The sequence below is a fragment of the Thalassophryne amazonica genome, chromosome 7 (assembly GCF_902500255.1).
Source record: "Thalassophryne amazonica chromosome 7, fThaAma1.1, whole genome shotgun sequence".
Lineage (NCBI taxonomy): Eukaryota > Metazoa > Chordata > Actinopteri > Batrachoidiformes > Batrachoididae > Thalassophryne > Thalassophryne amazonica.
This window is the reverse complement of record NC_047109.1, coordinates 86,934,268-86,947,903: the sequence shown is the minus strand read 5'-3', so window position 1 is coordinate 86,947,903 and position 13,636 is coordinate 86,934,268. Positions and strand designations below refer to the sequence as shown.

Sequence of the window (13,636 nt, the reverse complement as noted above, 5' to 3'; positions counted from 1 at the left end):
TACCTCGCCTGTGCAGGTACGGGCGCTAGATGGCTCCCTACTCCCTCCAATCACTCACAAGACACCACCAGTAACTCTGGTGGTGTCGGGGAATCACCGGGAGGAGATCGAGTTTTTTGTGACTCCGGCCACCTCCTGTGTGATTTTAGGGTTCCCTTGGATGTTGAAACACAATCCCCGGATCGATTGGCCATCCGGGGTAGTGGTTCAGTGGAGCGAGACCTGCCATCGGGTATGTTTAGGTTCCTCGGTTCCTCCCGGTTCCCAGGCCAAGGAGGAGGTCAGAGCCCCGCCCAATCTAGGGATGGTTCCGGTGCAGTACCATGACCTTGCGGAGGTGTTTAGCAAGGATCTGGCGCTCACCCTTCCCCCGCACCGCCCATATGATTGTGCCATTGATTTGGTTCCAGGTGTTGAGTTCCCGTCCAGTAGGCTGTACAACCTCTCACGACCTGAACGCGAATCAATGGAGACCTACATCCGGGACTCTTTGGCTGCAGGGTTGATCCGGAATTCCACCTCCCCGATGGGTGCGGGTTTCTTTTTTGTGGGGAAAAAGGATGGCGGATTACGTCCATGCATCGATTACAGGGGGCTGAACGAAATCACGGTTCGTAACCGATACCCCTTACCCTTGTTGGATTCGGTGTTCACGCCCCTGCATGGAGCTAAGATATTCACCAAGCTTGATCTTAGGAATGCGTATCACCTGGTTCGGATCCGGAAGGGAGACGAGTGGAAGACGGCATTTAACACCCCGTTAGGTCATTTTGAGTACCTGGTCATGCCGTTCGGTCTTACAAACGCTCCCGCGACGTTCCAAGCATTGGTTAATGATGTCTTGCGGGACTTCCTGCACCGATTCGTCTTCGTATATCTTGACGACATACTCATCTTTTCTCCGGATCCTGAGACCCATGTTCGACATGTACGTCAGGTCCTGCAGCGGTTATTGGAGAACCGGCTGTTTGTTAAGGGCGAGAAGTGTGAGTTTCACCGCATCTCTTTGTCCTTCCTGGGGTTCATCATCTCCCCCAACTCCATCGCTCCTGATCCGGCCAAGGTTGCGGCGGTGAGAGACTGGCCCCAACCCACAAGCCGTAGGAAGCTGCAACAGTTCCTCGGCTTTGCTAATTTCTACAGGAGGTTCATTAAGGGCTACAGTCAGGTAGTTAGCCCCCTGACAGCCCTGACCTCACCAAAAGTCCCCTTCACCTGGTCGGATCGTTGGAATGCCGCGTTCAAGGAGTTGAAACGGCGCTTCTCGTCTGCACCCGTTCTGGTGCAGCCCGATCCTAGTCACCAGTTAGTGGTTGAAGTGGACGCCTCGGACTCAGGGATAGGAGCTGTGCTGTCCCAGAGCGGGAAGACCGATAAGGTCCTTCATCCGTGTGCCTATTTTTCCCGCAGGTTGACCCCGGCCGAACGGAACTATGACGTCGGCAATCGAGAGCTCCTTGCGGTGAAAGAGGCTCTTGAAGAGTGGAGACATCTGTTGGAGGGAACGTCTGTGCCATTCATGGTTTTCACTGACCACCGGAACCTGGAGTATATCAGGACCGCCAAGCGGCTGAATCCCAGGCAAGCCCGCTGGTCACTGTTCTTCGGCCGTTTTGACTTCCGCATCACCTACCGGCCAGGGACCAACAACCAGAGATCGGATGCCTTGTCCCGGGTACACGAAGACGAAGTCAAAACGGAGTTGTCGGATCCACCGGAACCCATCATCCCGGAGTCCACTATCGTGGCCACCCTCACCTGGGACGTAGAGAGAACCGTCCAGGAGGCCCTGGCACGAAGCCCGGACCCCGGGACTGGACCGAAGAACAGACTTTACCTCCCACCAGAAGCTAGGGCTGCAGTCCTGGACTTCTGTCACGGCTCTAAGCTCTCCTGTCATCCAGGGGTGCGAAGAACCGTGGTAGTTGTCCGGCAGCGCTTCTGGTGGGCGTCCCTGGAGGCCGACGTCCGGGATTATATCCAGGCCTGTACCACCTGCGCCAGGGGCAAGGCCGACCATCGCAAGGCTCCGGGACTGCTACAGCCGCTGCCCGTGCCTCATCGCCCCTGGTCCCACATCGGCCTGGATTTTGTCACGGGCCTCCCGCCGTCCCAGGGAAACACCGTCATCCTCACGACAGTGGACCGATTCTCTAAGGCGGCCCACTTCGTGGCCCTCCTGAAGCTCCCAACAGCCCAGGAGACGGCAGACCTCCTGGTCCACCACGTCGTCCGGCTGCATGGGATTCCATCAGACATCGTCTCCGATCGCGGTCCCCAGTTCTCCTCGCATGTCTGGAGGAGCTTCTGGGGGCCATGGTCAGTCTCTCGTCCGGATACCACCCCCAAACCAACGGGCAAGCAGAGCGGGCCAATCAAGAGATGGAGCAGACCCTGCGCTGCGTGACAGCCGCGCACCCGGCGGCCTGGAGTACCCATCTGGCCTGGATCGAGTACGCCCACAACAGCCAAGTGTCGTCAGCCACCGGCCTCTCCCCCTTTGAGGTGTGTTTGGGGTATCAGCCCCCGTTGTTTCCGGTGGTTGAGGGAGAGGTCGGTGTGCCCTTGGTCCAGGCCCACCTACGGAAGTGCCGTCGGGTGTGGCGTGCCGCCCGCTCTGCTTTGCTGAAGGCCCGGATGAGGACAAAGGCCCATGCAGACCGTCGGCGAACCCCGGCCCCTACGTATCGTCCCGGGCAGGAAGTGTGGTTGTCCACCAAGGACATCCCACTACAAGTGGCCTCCCCAAAATTGCAAGATAGATACATAGGTCCTTTCAAGATCCTCAAGGTCATCAATCCCGCCGCAGTGAGGCTTCAGCTTCCGGCCTCACTGCGGATCCATCCAGTGTTCCACGTGTCGAAGATCAAGCCCCATCACACCTCGCCCCTATGTACACCCGGTCCGGCACCACCTCCTGCCCGGATCATCGATGGCGAGCCGGCTTGGACTGTGCTCCGGCTTTTGGATGTCCGACGGATGGGCCGGGGCTTTCAATATCTGGTGGACTGGGAGGGGTACGGTCCCGAAGAACGCTCCTGGGTGAAGAGGAGCTTCATCCTGGACCCGGCCCTCCTGGCCGACTTCTACCGCCGCCACCCGGACAAGCCCGGTCGAGCGCCAGGAGGCGCCCGTTGAGGGGGGGGTCCTGTTGTGTGGGCCGCTGAAGAGGAGGTACTGCTGGCCCACTACCACCAGAGGGCGCCCTGCCTGGAGTGCGGGCTCCAGGCACCAGAGGGTGCTGCCGCCTCACAGGAGCAGCCAGGGTGACAGCTGTCACCCATCACCTGAGACAGCTGACAGCAATCATCAGAGGGGTATATCAGCAGTACGGCATCTCCACCTCATTGCCGAGATATTGTCTCTACCGAGGAGGTAACGTATCCAGCCGACTATATCAACCTTGAATACTTTTTGCCTTTATACAGAGAGAGAGAAGAGCAGCAGGAGACAGTGTTGGATAAGTACTCACACTCCTGCACTTCAGTGTTTACTTGACGAGAGGGGGAGGTGGTGTTACCACCGTCCGTGTTGCTGGGTGCAACGCACCCACCTCTGACTGTTTTTGTTCCTCGCCAGCAGTACCAGATCCGACAAGCGGAGGCAGTGGTCACCTGGGAGTTCGGGACTTGGCGGCTCCAGTATTCCCGGGGTTCGGTGGCGGTGGAAATCGAGTGGTTCCGGTTCGACTTGGACAGACGTCTCCTACCTTCGAGCCTGCCCACACGACACCATTGGAATTCGGCTTGTTCCCGAAATTGTAATCTGTTGTGTTTGTTGTGCGAGTTTCACAACAGTAAAGCTTTGTTATTTGACTTCCTCCATTGTCCGTTCATTTGCGCCCCCTGTTGTGGGTCCGTGTTCCTACACTTTCACAACAGTAACGAGCTCAAACAGGTGCAATTAATACAGGTAAAGAGTGCAGAATTAGAGGGCTTCTTAAAGAAAAATTAACAGGTCTGTGAGAGCCAGAATTCTTGCTGGTTGGTAGGCGATCAAATACTTATTTCATGCAATAAAATGCTAATTAATTATTTAAAAATCATACAATGTGATTCTGTCTCTCACAGTTGAAGTGTACCTACAATAAAAATTACAGACCCCTATATTCTTTGTAGGTGGAAAAACCTGCAAAATTGACAGTGGATCAAATACTTATTTCCCCCACTGTATATATTGCTATTATCATTTAGCATTACAATTTTCAATTGGTGATTTCTTACAAATCGCACTGGTAATAAATCAAATTGGAATGTTGGTGATTATGATGTGATTGCATTACTTGTATAAAAAGGGTTTAACAAAACATTCTCAAACAAGTGTTATCAATCAATTTGCATGTTATTTATATTGCAAATTTTTTTTCTCCCTCCCCATAACCCAAATTCTCCATACTTTGCAACCAAACAAATGTTACTGCCCTATTATCTAAGTTCTGGCCTCATTATGACAAGCCTGTAAATCAATCTACAGTTATCAAACAACAGGTCCAGATAGTAATACACTGAATAAGGGGTACGGAGTCAATATATGACATTTAAATGCAAGTTCATACCAGGATTTCAGTGGTTTTCACCAAGGGCTTTGTAGGTTTTTGCCTGTTTTAGATGCATTAAACTGGCTAAGACAGGTTTTAGACCGGTTTTGGCTGGCATCCTGGCAAAACCAGATTTTAGACCCGGGTTGGGTTTTAGGTCTAAATCCCAACCCAAGATGGAATAAACAAGCTTCACACCACTACATCAACAGGCATGTGTAACACCAAAACCCATCAACAAGCATGTGTAACCTCTTAAAACCTTAGGACTCCGCGACGTGTTGTGCCTGAAGGGGTTCAGGGTCTTTGTGGGGATGGAGGCGGGGGCATGTAAACCCAATGTTGTCCCATAAAAATACCACTAAAAGGGAATTAACAAGGAGACTCTGACAGTCAGGAAATTATGAAGTTCTTCAATGAAGGACAAGCTGGATGTGGTGCACGTGGTGCACAGTGCATGTGCAGTGGCTGTATTTGAAGAAAAAAGATATAAAATGAGAAAGGAGCTTTGCCTTAGTTTGAGCAAAACACTGAGTTTTAATTTATTTACACTTTGTCTCTGCCATGGCAGGTCATGCTGGTTTCTTTGGCAAGAGAAAAAGAGAAGTAAGTTCTATACAGTCTCTGAGGCCCATTGGTATGGGTGATGATCCCCACATAATGTAGTCACAAGGAAATGACAGTCTCCGACTTCCCCTGTAAGGGAGGTGAGTCCATCATAGGTTACTTTTTCAGCCAGTGCTCGTACTCATTTATAACTCAAACCCAAGTCTACATATAGTCCAACTCCTATACCAACTGCTCGGCATTCAAACCAGTTAGAACCACTGAGTTACCAGATAGAACCAATTACGGATAACAGAAATACCTATTTTGAACCTTTTTTCTTTAGGTCCAAGCCTCTCATCAGTTGACTTGTAATGACTCAATAGTGAACAGAGCTGCAGGATGACAGTGAGGCACTTTGGAAGAAAGGTTCATTAAATTCCTTGTTAATTTGAACCTGTTTCTCCTATCATGTAAAGTCTGTATGGCTTTTATTAGTTTTGTATAATAGCCTACCTGCCAACATTTGACTGTACCAATGCGGGACACCCATGCATGGCCACGGGCGCCAACGGTGCGAAGTGTAACTAGGGGCCCAGACAACATAACTGCGGGACTAATGGGCGTCCCACACACACTCATGCAGGACACAGGACATGGGGGTAAATACCGCCAAATGCGGATGGTTGGCAGCTCTGTAATGGTTGCATGTGATATCAAGAAGCTTTTTGAGATGACTCCTTAAGTGGAAACACATGTGAAAAGCCAAAATTTTGCTTCAGAATCCTTGGCTAATTTAACCCATGAATTTATGCCAATTAGTAAATTAAAAGTTTGTCAAATTAATTAAATACATTTCTCCAATCTTCTGCAATCTTCCAAACTCTTTGGAAAGCCAGTCAACTTAGTATGTGTAAACTGGTAGCCCAGTGTAAATGTAACATACTGAATATAATTTTAAAGATATTAGTCTTGAAACAATTATTTTTAAATACCTTTATATGGAACTGAAGTAGGCATTCTAAATGACTTAACACACAAAGTGTTTGGTGACATAAAATTTGTCAAGTTGGAGAAAACTGTCTTTTAAACTTTTTAGGCAAGGTGAATGCAAACTTATACCTTCAACTATAGCTATCTAGTTTCATTTTTATTGGTATTAAATCTTAAAGAAATTGCTTTTATAACATTTTGCATTATGAACAAACTTGTAGCATGTTGACACATGTCTTGCTGGTAATTTACTTTCTTTTGCATAATTAGAAAGTGAAAAATTAGGTTCATTAAAGTTGTTAATCAAAATGATAGTGAAACTTGTAGTGTTTATAAAGATGAAGAAAAGGCCAACATAAATAAAGACTAGCAAATATGAAATAAGGTTAGTTGTAACTTGCATGATGTATTTTGGACAGTGATATCTCCTTGGAGTACTCACTGGAAACTTTCCAGTTGCGTATCTTTACCACAGTGATGCAGTGAGACATTCCTGTCACTCACTCCACCTAATATTTAAAAGCTATAAGGAATTCCAGATTTGTGGAAACTTAAAGAATCTATAGAGTCTGTCTCTTTTCAGATACAAAAGAGAAGAGGAAATCCCTTTTATCAGTGCTTAATGAAGACCTGTCCCCTCGAGGTCATGACCCAGACATACACAGACAGTTCTCATTATTGCTTCAGAGGTCAGATCCAGATACTGTCACTCTAAATCTTTCACTCTGTCACAACTCTCACACAGGAAAGGACACAGGAGTGACGAGGGGACACTAAAACCACACAGAGAAACCACAAGGTTGCTCCAAGGAAATGGACACAACCAGAAAACAACAGTTCTCCACAAAGGAGGAAAACATGGAGGTGGAGTGGGATAAAACTGAGAATAACCCCACCACCACCATCACCACCAGAAAAAACCCTGCCGTGCACCAGCAAGTACGTGCCTGTGACAATGAGCAATCTAGATAGCAAAAAGAACTTGCAAACACCCAAAACAAATTTGTTCCACACATTTACACCACACCATGAAGGTAAGGACCCTAATGTTGGTGAGGGACTTTCTGTGGGCACCAGGTATCGAGATGTGGAATGAATCTTTGCATTTCTCACCTTGTTCTGAGTCGCCTGTAAACTCTCCCACTGTCACAGAGTAACCTGGTGGAAAGCCAGTTTCACACGATCACATAAAGTACGTAATTCTTGTGTAAAATGTTATGTTCTCTAGAGCATGCACGCCTGTGTGTGTCCAGTACCAAGGTAGCTGTCATCGTGTGTGTCTTCAGCAGCACTGGTGTGTTTCTCTCCTGGAATCCGTCTCAGCACTGCCTTCAAAGAGTAGCCATTCAGTATCTCTGCAATGCCTGTTGTCATCACCTGACCTGTGTGGACAACCAGAATTGACATAATGCAGTGGTTCCTAATCATGATCTTGGTGGAGCCCCTTTTCTGCATTTTCCCCTGCTATATACCCTCCTGATTTAGCCAGTCAGGAGCATCTAACCAGGTGTGCAAGGAAAAATTGGAAAAAAAAAATGCAGTGAAGGTGTCCTAATGAATTTGATCAAATGCAAAATCAGTTAGATTTTGATTTCTTAGAAATCAAACTGAACTGACTGCAGACCTGACACTTCTGCATGAATGATGTCATCGCAGAAGTGTCAGTTAGCTTTGCCAATGCATTGACACAACCCCATGCCATGACAGATCCTGGCTTTTGGACTTATTGCTGATGAAAGTCTGGATGTCTGTTTTTGCCCTCTTTGGTCTGGAGCCCATGGCACCAGTTTCTTTCAAGAAAGATCTGGAATATTGATTTGTCTGACTGTAGTGCATGTTTTCATTGTGTGATCGTCCAACCCAGATGCCTCTGAGCCTAGATACGTCAATACCACTTCCGGACAAAGTTACCATGAGGCTTCTTTTTAGTACACCAAAGTCTTAAGTGCCATTTATGAATGTAATTCCATATTGTAGCACTTAGCAAAAGTTTCCCAAAGGAATCCCTTGTCCCTGTGGTTATATCACCTATTCATGAATGACAGCTCTTGATGCAGTACTCTCTGAGGGATTGGAGATCATGGGTGTTCAGCTTAGGCTTGTGACCTTGCCTGTTACACACCGAAATCCCTCCAGATTCCTTGAATCATTTATTGATATTATGCACTGCAAAGAGAGAAATATTCAAATCCCTTCTGGGCTTTCTTTGACGAACATTGTTTTTTAAATATTTCAATAACTGTCTCAAGTATTTGTTGGTAAACTGGAGATCCTCTGTCCAGCTTTGCTCCTCATAGAAACACTTAGCCTTTCTGTTGTGTGGGCCGCTGAAGAGGAGGTACTGCTGGCCCACCACCACCAGTCGGCGCCCTGCTTGGAGTGCGGGCTTCAAGCATGAGAGGGCGCCGAGACAGAGAGTGACAGCTGTCACTCATTTACACCAGCTGTCACCAATCACCTGCATCTCTACAAAAGCCGGATCATTACTCCACCTCCTCGCCGAGAAATCAACTACTGTGAAGGTAACCTTCTCTGCTGAATTATCGTTGTATCTAACATTGTTCTGTGTGCAGCCGTATTCCTGTGGATTGAGTCTGAAGCTGGATTGGTGGATAGTGGGAGTGCGACGTTCTTCGCCTCTTACTCCATCCAGGAAAAAGACTAACAGGAGCTGCACGGGTGAAATTGTGTCTGGAGGTGGAGGTTTTCCCTCCTTGAAGATCTGTAGAAAAAGGATTACTGGGTGTGTGGATACACACTCACCATTAACTGTTTTTTCATCTTCTGCCAGCAGTACCAGGGTCTGCAACAGAAGACGGTGACCACCTGGGGACTCAGGACTTGGCGGCTCCGGTGTTCTTCAGGCCGTTGGTGGTGGAAGCTGTGTGGGTCCCGGCTCTCCGATCCCCAGAGGTCTCCTATCTTCGAGCCTGCCCGCACGTCACCTTGTGTTCAGTTGGCATTATCTTTGTCTGTATTCAGTTGTGCGTTTCACAACATTAAATTGTTACTCTTTGTCTTATCCATTGTCCGTTCATTTGCGCCCCCTGTTGCGGGTCCGTGTTACGACACCTCCCCAACAGGATTTCTCGGCCATTCGTCATGGATCCCGAGGGGCGTCAACCACAGCTTGAACAGCCAATGGGAGAACAAGGAGCGCAGGCGTCAGCAGGAGGCGTGGTAAGTGATCTGCAGCAAATCCTTACCGCTTTCACTGCTCAGTTAAATCTGGTAACCGAGCAGAATGCAGTCCTCAATTGGAGGGTGGAGGCTCTCACCGCCAGAGTGGAAGCGCGCGACTCGAGTGCTGCTGCAGTGACTCCTCCTGCTGGCTCTGGGCCACAGATAGACGTTCCACTGGCCGTTCAACAAACCCCCCCACTGTCCCCTGAAGCTTACATAAGCCCTCCAGAACCGTACGGAGGCTGTGTCGAAACGTGCGCAGACTTCTTAATGCAGTGTTCGCTCGTTTTTGCACAGCGTCCAGTTATGTACGCATCAGATGCCAGCCGGGTGGCTTATGTGATTAATTTGCTTCGAGGTGAGGCACGCGCCTGGGCTACGGCGCTTTGGGAACAGAATTCGTGGCTCCTGACGTCATACGCTGGGTTTGTATGGGAATTCAAACAGGTGTTTGATCATCCCAACAGAGGCGAGACCGCCTCGAGCGTGCTGCTGTCAATGAGACAGGGGCGCCGAAGCGCAGCTGATTATGCAGTCGACTTCCACATCGCGGCTGCAAGGTCCGGCTGGAATAATGTTGCGCTCCGCGCCGCCTTCATAAACGGACTGTCTCCAGTTCTGAAGGAGCATTTACTGGCTAAGGAGGAACCGCAAGACTTCGACGGGCTTATCAATTTGGTTATACGCTTAGACAACCGGTTGAATGAACACCGTCGGGAGCAGGCCGGGGGGCGTGGTTGGGCTCAAGCCGTCCCTCTCTCCTCCGGGTCCGAAAGGGTGTCGTCTTCCCCACGATCCACTGCCAGAGGGCTCCGTGTGGCAACAGCTCCCCCTGCTGACGAAGCTATGGACATGAGCAGGGCCAAATTAAAATCAAATATCAGACAAAGGAGGCTGGCCCGCGGGGAGTGTTTTTTCTGTGGCTCTTGTGAGCACAGGTTAAAAGACTGCCCCAAACGATCAAACTCCAACGCCCATCCTTAGGAACTGGGTTAAGGGTGGGTCATAATATGTATACGGGGAAAACCCATAAATCTGCACGAATCCCAGTAACAATCCTGAGTGGGGATTTAACCCTTCACGCCCCAGCACTGGTAGACACGGGGTCAGAAGGGAATCTGCTGGATAGCACATGGGCCAAGGAAGTAGGGCTTCCTCTGGTGGCTCTGCCTTCACCATTGAAGGTGCGAGCACTAGATGGCACTCTACTCCCGTTAATTACACATCAGACACAGCCAGTGACCTTGGTTGTGTCTGGGAATCACAGGGAGGAGATCGTGTTTTTTGTGACACCTTCTACCTCCCGAGTGATTCTGGGATTTCCATGGATGGTGAAGCACAATCCCCGGATTGATTGGCCATCTGGGGTGGTGACGCAGTGGAGCGAAACCTGCCACCGGGAGTGTCTTGGATCCTCGGTTCCACCCGGAATCACAGCTAAAGAGTAGGTCAAAGTCCCCCCCAATCTGACGGCGGTGCCCGAGGTGTACCACGATCTTGCTGACGTCTTCAGCAAAGATCTGGCACTCACTCTTCCCCCGCACCGACCGTACGATTTGCCATCGATTTGATTCCGGGCACTGAGTACCCGTCCAGTAGATTGTACAACCTCTCACGTCCGGAACGCGAATCGATGGAGACCTACATCCGGGACTCCTTAGCCGCCGGGTTGATTCGGAACTCCACCTCCCCGATGGGTGCGGGTTTCTTTTTTGTGGGTAAAAAAGACGGTGGACTCCGTCCATGCATTGACTACAGAGGGCTGAACGAGAATACGGTTCGCAATCGATACCCGTTGCCCCTGTTAGATTCGGTGTTCACGCCCCTGCATGGAGCCAAAATGTTCACCAAACTAGATCTTAGGAATGTGTACCACCTGGTTCGGATCCGGAAGGGAGACGAATGGAAGACGGCATTTAACACCCCGTTAGGTCATTTTGAGTACCTGGTCATGCCGTTCGGCCTCACTAATGCCCCCGCGACGTTCCAAGCATTGGTTAATGACGTCTTTCGGGACTTCCTGCACCGGTTTGTCTTCGTATATCTGGATGATATACTCATCTTTTCTCCGGACCCTGAGACTCATGTCCAGCATGTACGTCAGGTCCTGCAGCGGTTACTAGAAAACCGGTTGTTTGTGAAGGGCGAGAAGTGTGAGTTCCATCGCACTTCTTTGTCCTTCCTGGGGTTCATCATCTCCTCCAACTCTGTCGCCCCGGATCCGGCCAAGGTTGCGGCGGTGAGAGATTGGCCCCAACCAACAAGCCGTAGGAAGCTGCATCAGTTCCTCGGCTTTGCAAATTTCTACCAGAGGTTCATTAAAGGTTACAGTCAGGTTGTTAGCCCCCTGACTGCCCTGACCTCCACTAAAGTCCCCTTCACCTGGACGGATCGGTGCGAAGCCGCGTTTAGGGAGTTGAAACGCCAGTTTTCGTCTGCACCAGTTCTGGTGCAGCCTGATCCTACTCGCCAGTTCATAGTGGAGGTGGACGCCTCTGACTCAGGGATAGGAGCCGTTCTGTCCCAGAGCGGGGAGTCCAACAAGGTTCTCCATCCATGTGCCTACTTTTCCCGCAGGGTGACCCCCGCTGAACGTAACTATGACGTGGGCAATCGGGAACTCCTCGCGGTGAAGGAGGCTCTTGAAGAGTGGAGACACCTGTTGGAGGGAGCTATGGTGCCTTTCACAGTTTTCACGGACCATCGGAACCTGGAGTACATCCGGACCGCCAAGCGGCTGAACCCCAGGCAAGCCCGCTGGTCCCTGTTCTTCGGACGCTTTGACTTCCGGATCACCTACCGTCCCGGGACTAGGAACCAATGATCCGACGCACTGTCCCGGGTGCACGAAGAGGAAGCCAAGGCTGAGTTGTCAGACCCCATCGAGACCATCGTTCCCGAGTCCACTGTCGTGGCCACCCTCACATGGGACGTGGAGAAGACCGTCCGGGAGGCCCTGGCAAGGAACCCAGACCCGGGGAACAGTCCTAAGAACAGACTTTACGTCCCACCAGAAGCCAGGGCTGCCATCTTGGACTTCTGCCACGGATCCAAGCTCTCCTGTCATCCCGGAGTGCGTAGGACCGTGGCAGTAGTCCAGCAGCGCTTCTGGTGGGCATCACTGGAAGCCGACGTCCGGGACTATGTCCAGGCCTGCACCACCTGTGCTAGGGGCAAGGCGGATCACCACAAGATCAGGGGCCTCCTCCAGCCCCTGCCTGTGCCTCATCGCCCCTGGTCTCACATCGGCCTGGACTTCGTCACAGGCCTCCCGCCATCCCAGGGCAACACAGTCATCCTCACGATAGTGGACCGGTTCTCCAAGGCGGCCCACTTCGTGGCCCTCCCGAAGCTCCCGACGGCCCAGGAGACAGCAGACCTCCTGGTCCATCACGTCGTGCGTCTGCATGGGATACCATCGGACATCGTTTCGGATCGTGGTCCCCAGTTCTCCTCGCAGGTCTGGAGGAGTTTTTGTAAGGAACTGGGGGCCACCGTGAGTCTCTCGTCCAGGTATCACCCACAGACGAACGGCCAGGCAGAGCGGGCGAACCAGGAGTTGGAACAGGCCCTCCGCTGCGTAACCTCCGCGCATCCGGCGGCTTGGAGTGACCATCTGGCCTGGATCGAGTACGCCCACAATAGCCAAGTCTCATCTGCTACCGGCCTCTCCCCTTTCGAGGCGTGTTTGGGGTATCAGCCCCCATTGTTTCCACTTGTGGAGGGAGAGGTTGGGGTCCCCTTGGTCCAGGCCCACCTGCGGAGGTGCCGCCGGGTGTGGCGGACCGCCCGTTCTGCCCTGTTGCAGGCCCGGACGAGGGCTAAGGCCCATGCAGATCGCCGGCATTCCCCGGCCCCTACTTACCAGCCTGGGCAGGAGGTGTGGTTATCAACTAAGGACATCCCACTGCAGGTTGAATCACAAAAACTCAAAGACCGGTTCATCGGACCTTTCCCAATAATCAAGATCCTCAGCCTGGCCGCAGTGAAGCTGAAACTCCCAGCTTCACTGCGGATTCACCCAGTGTTTCATGTCTCCAGGCTAAAACCATACCACGCCTCACCACTCTGCACTCCTGGACCTGTACCACCTCCTGCCCGTATCATCGACGGGGAGCCGGCATGGACTGTTCGTCGGCTCCTGGACGTCCGTCGGAAGGGCCGGGGTTTTCAATATCTGGTGGACTGGGAGGGGTACGGACCCGAAGAACGCTCCTGGGTGAAGAGGAGCTTCATCCTGGACCCGGCCCTCCTGGCCGATTTCTACCGCTGACACCCGGACAAGCCTGGTCGGGCCTGAGGGGGGGGTCCTGTTGTGTGGGCCGCTGAAGAGGAGGTACTGCTGGCCCACCACCACCAGTCGGCGCCCTGCTTGGA

At 51.3% G+C, this 13,636-nt stretch overlaps 1 protein-coding gene across 1 annotated transcript in view; it reads right to left on the bottom strand.

The window, feature by feature from the left end:
* itga8 (integrin, alpha 8) overlaps window positions 1–13,636 on the bottom strand; it is a 169,115-nt gene that overhangs the window by 115,979 nt on the left and 39,500 nt on the right. Inside the window, exons 7-8 of the mRNA XM_034174930.1 lie at window positions 7,333–7,458; window positions 7,190–7,234 (exon numbers count right to left, since the gene is read on the bottom strand). Of these exons, the coding sequence (XP_034030821.1) occupies window positions 7,190–7,234; window positions 7,333–7,458 (171 nt within the window). The remainder of the gene's footprint in view (window positions 1–7,189; window positions 7,235–7,332; window positions 7,459–13,636) is intronic.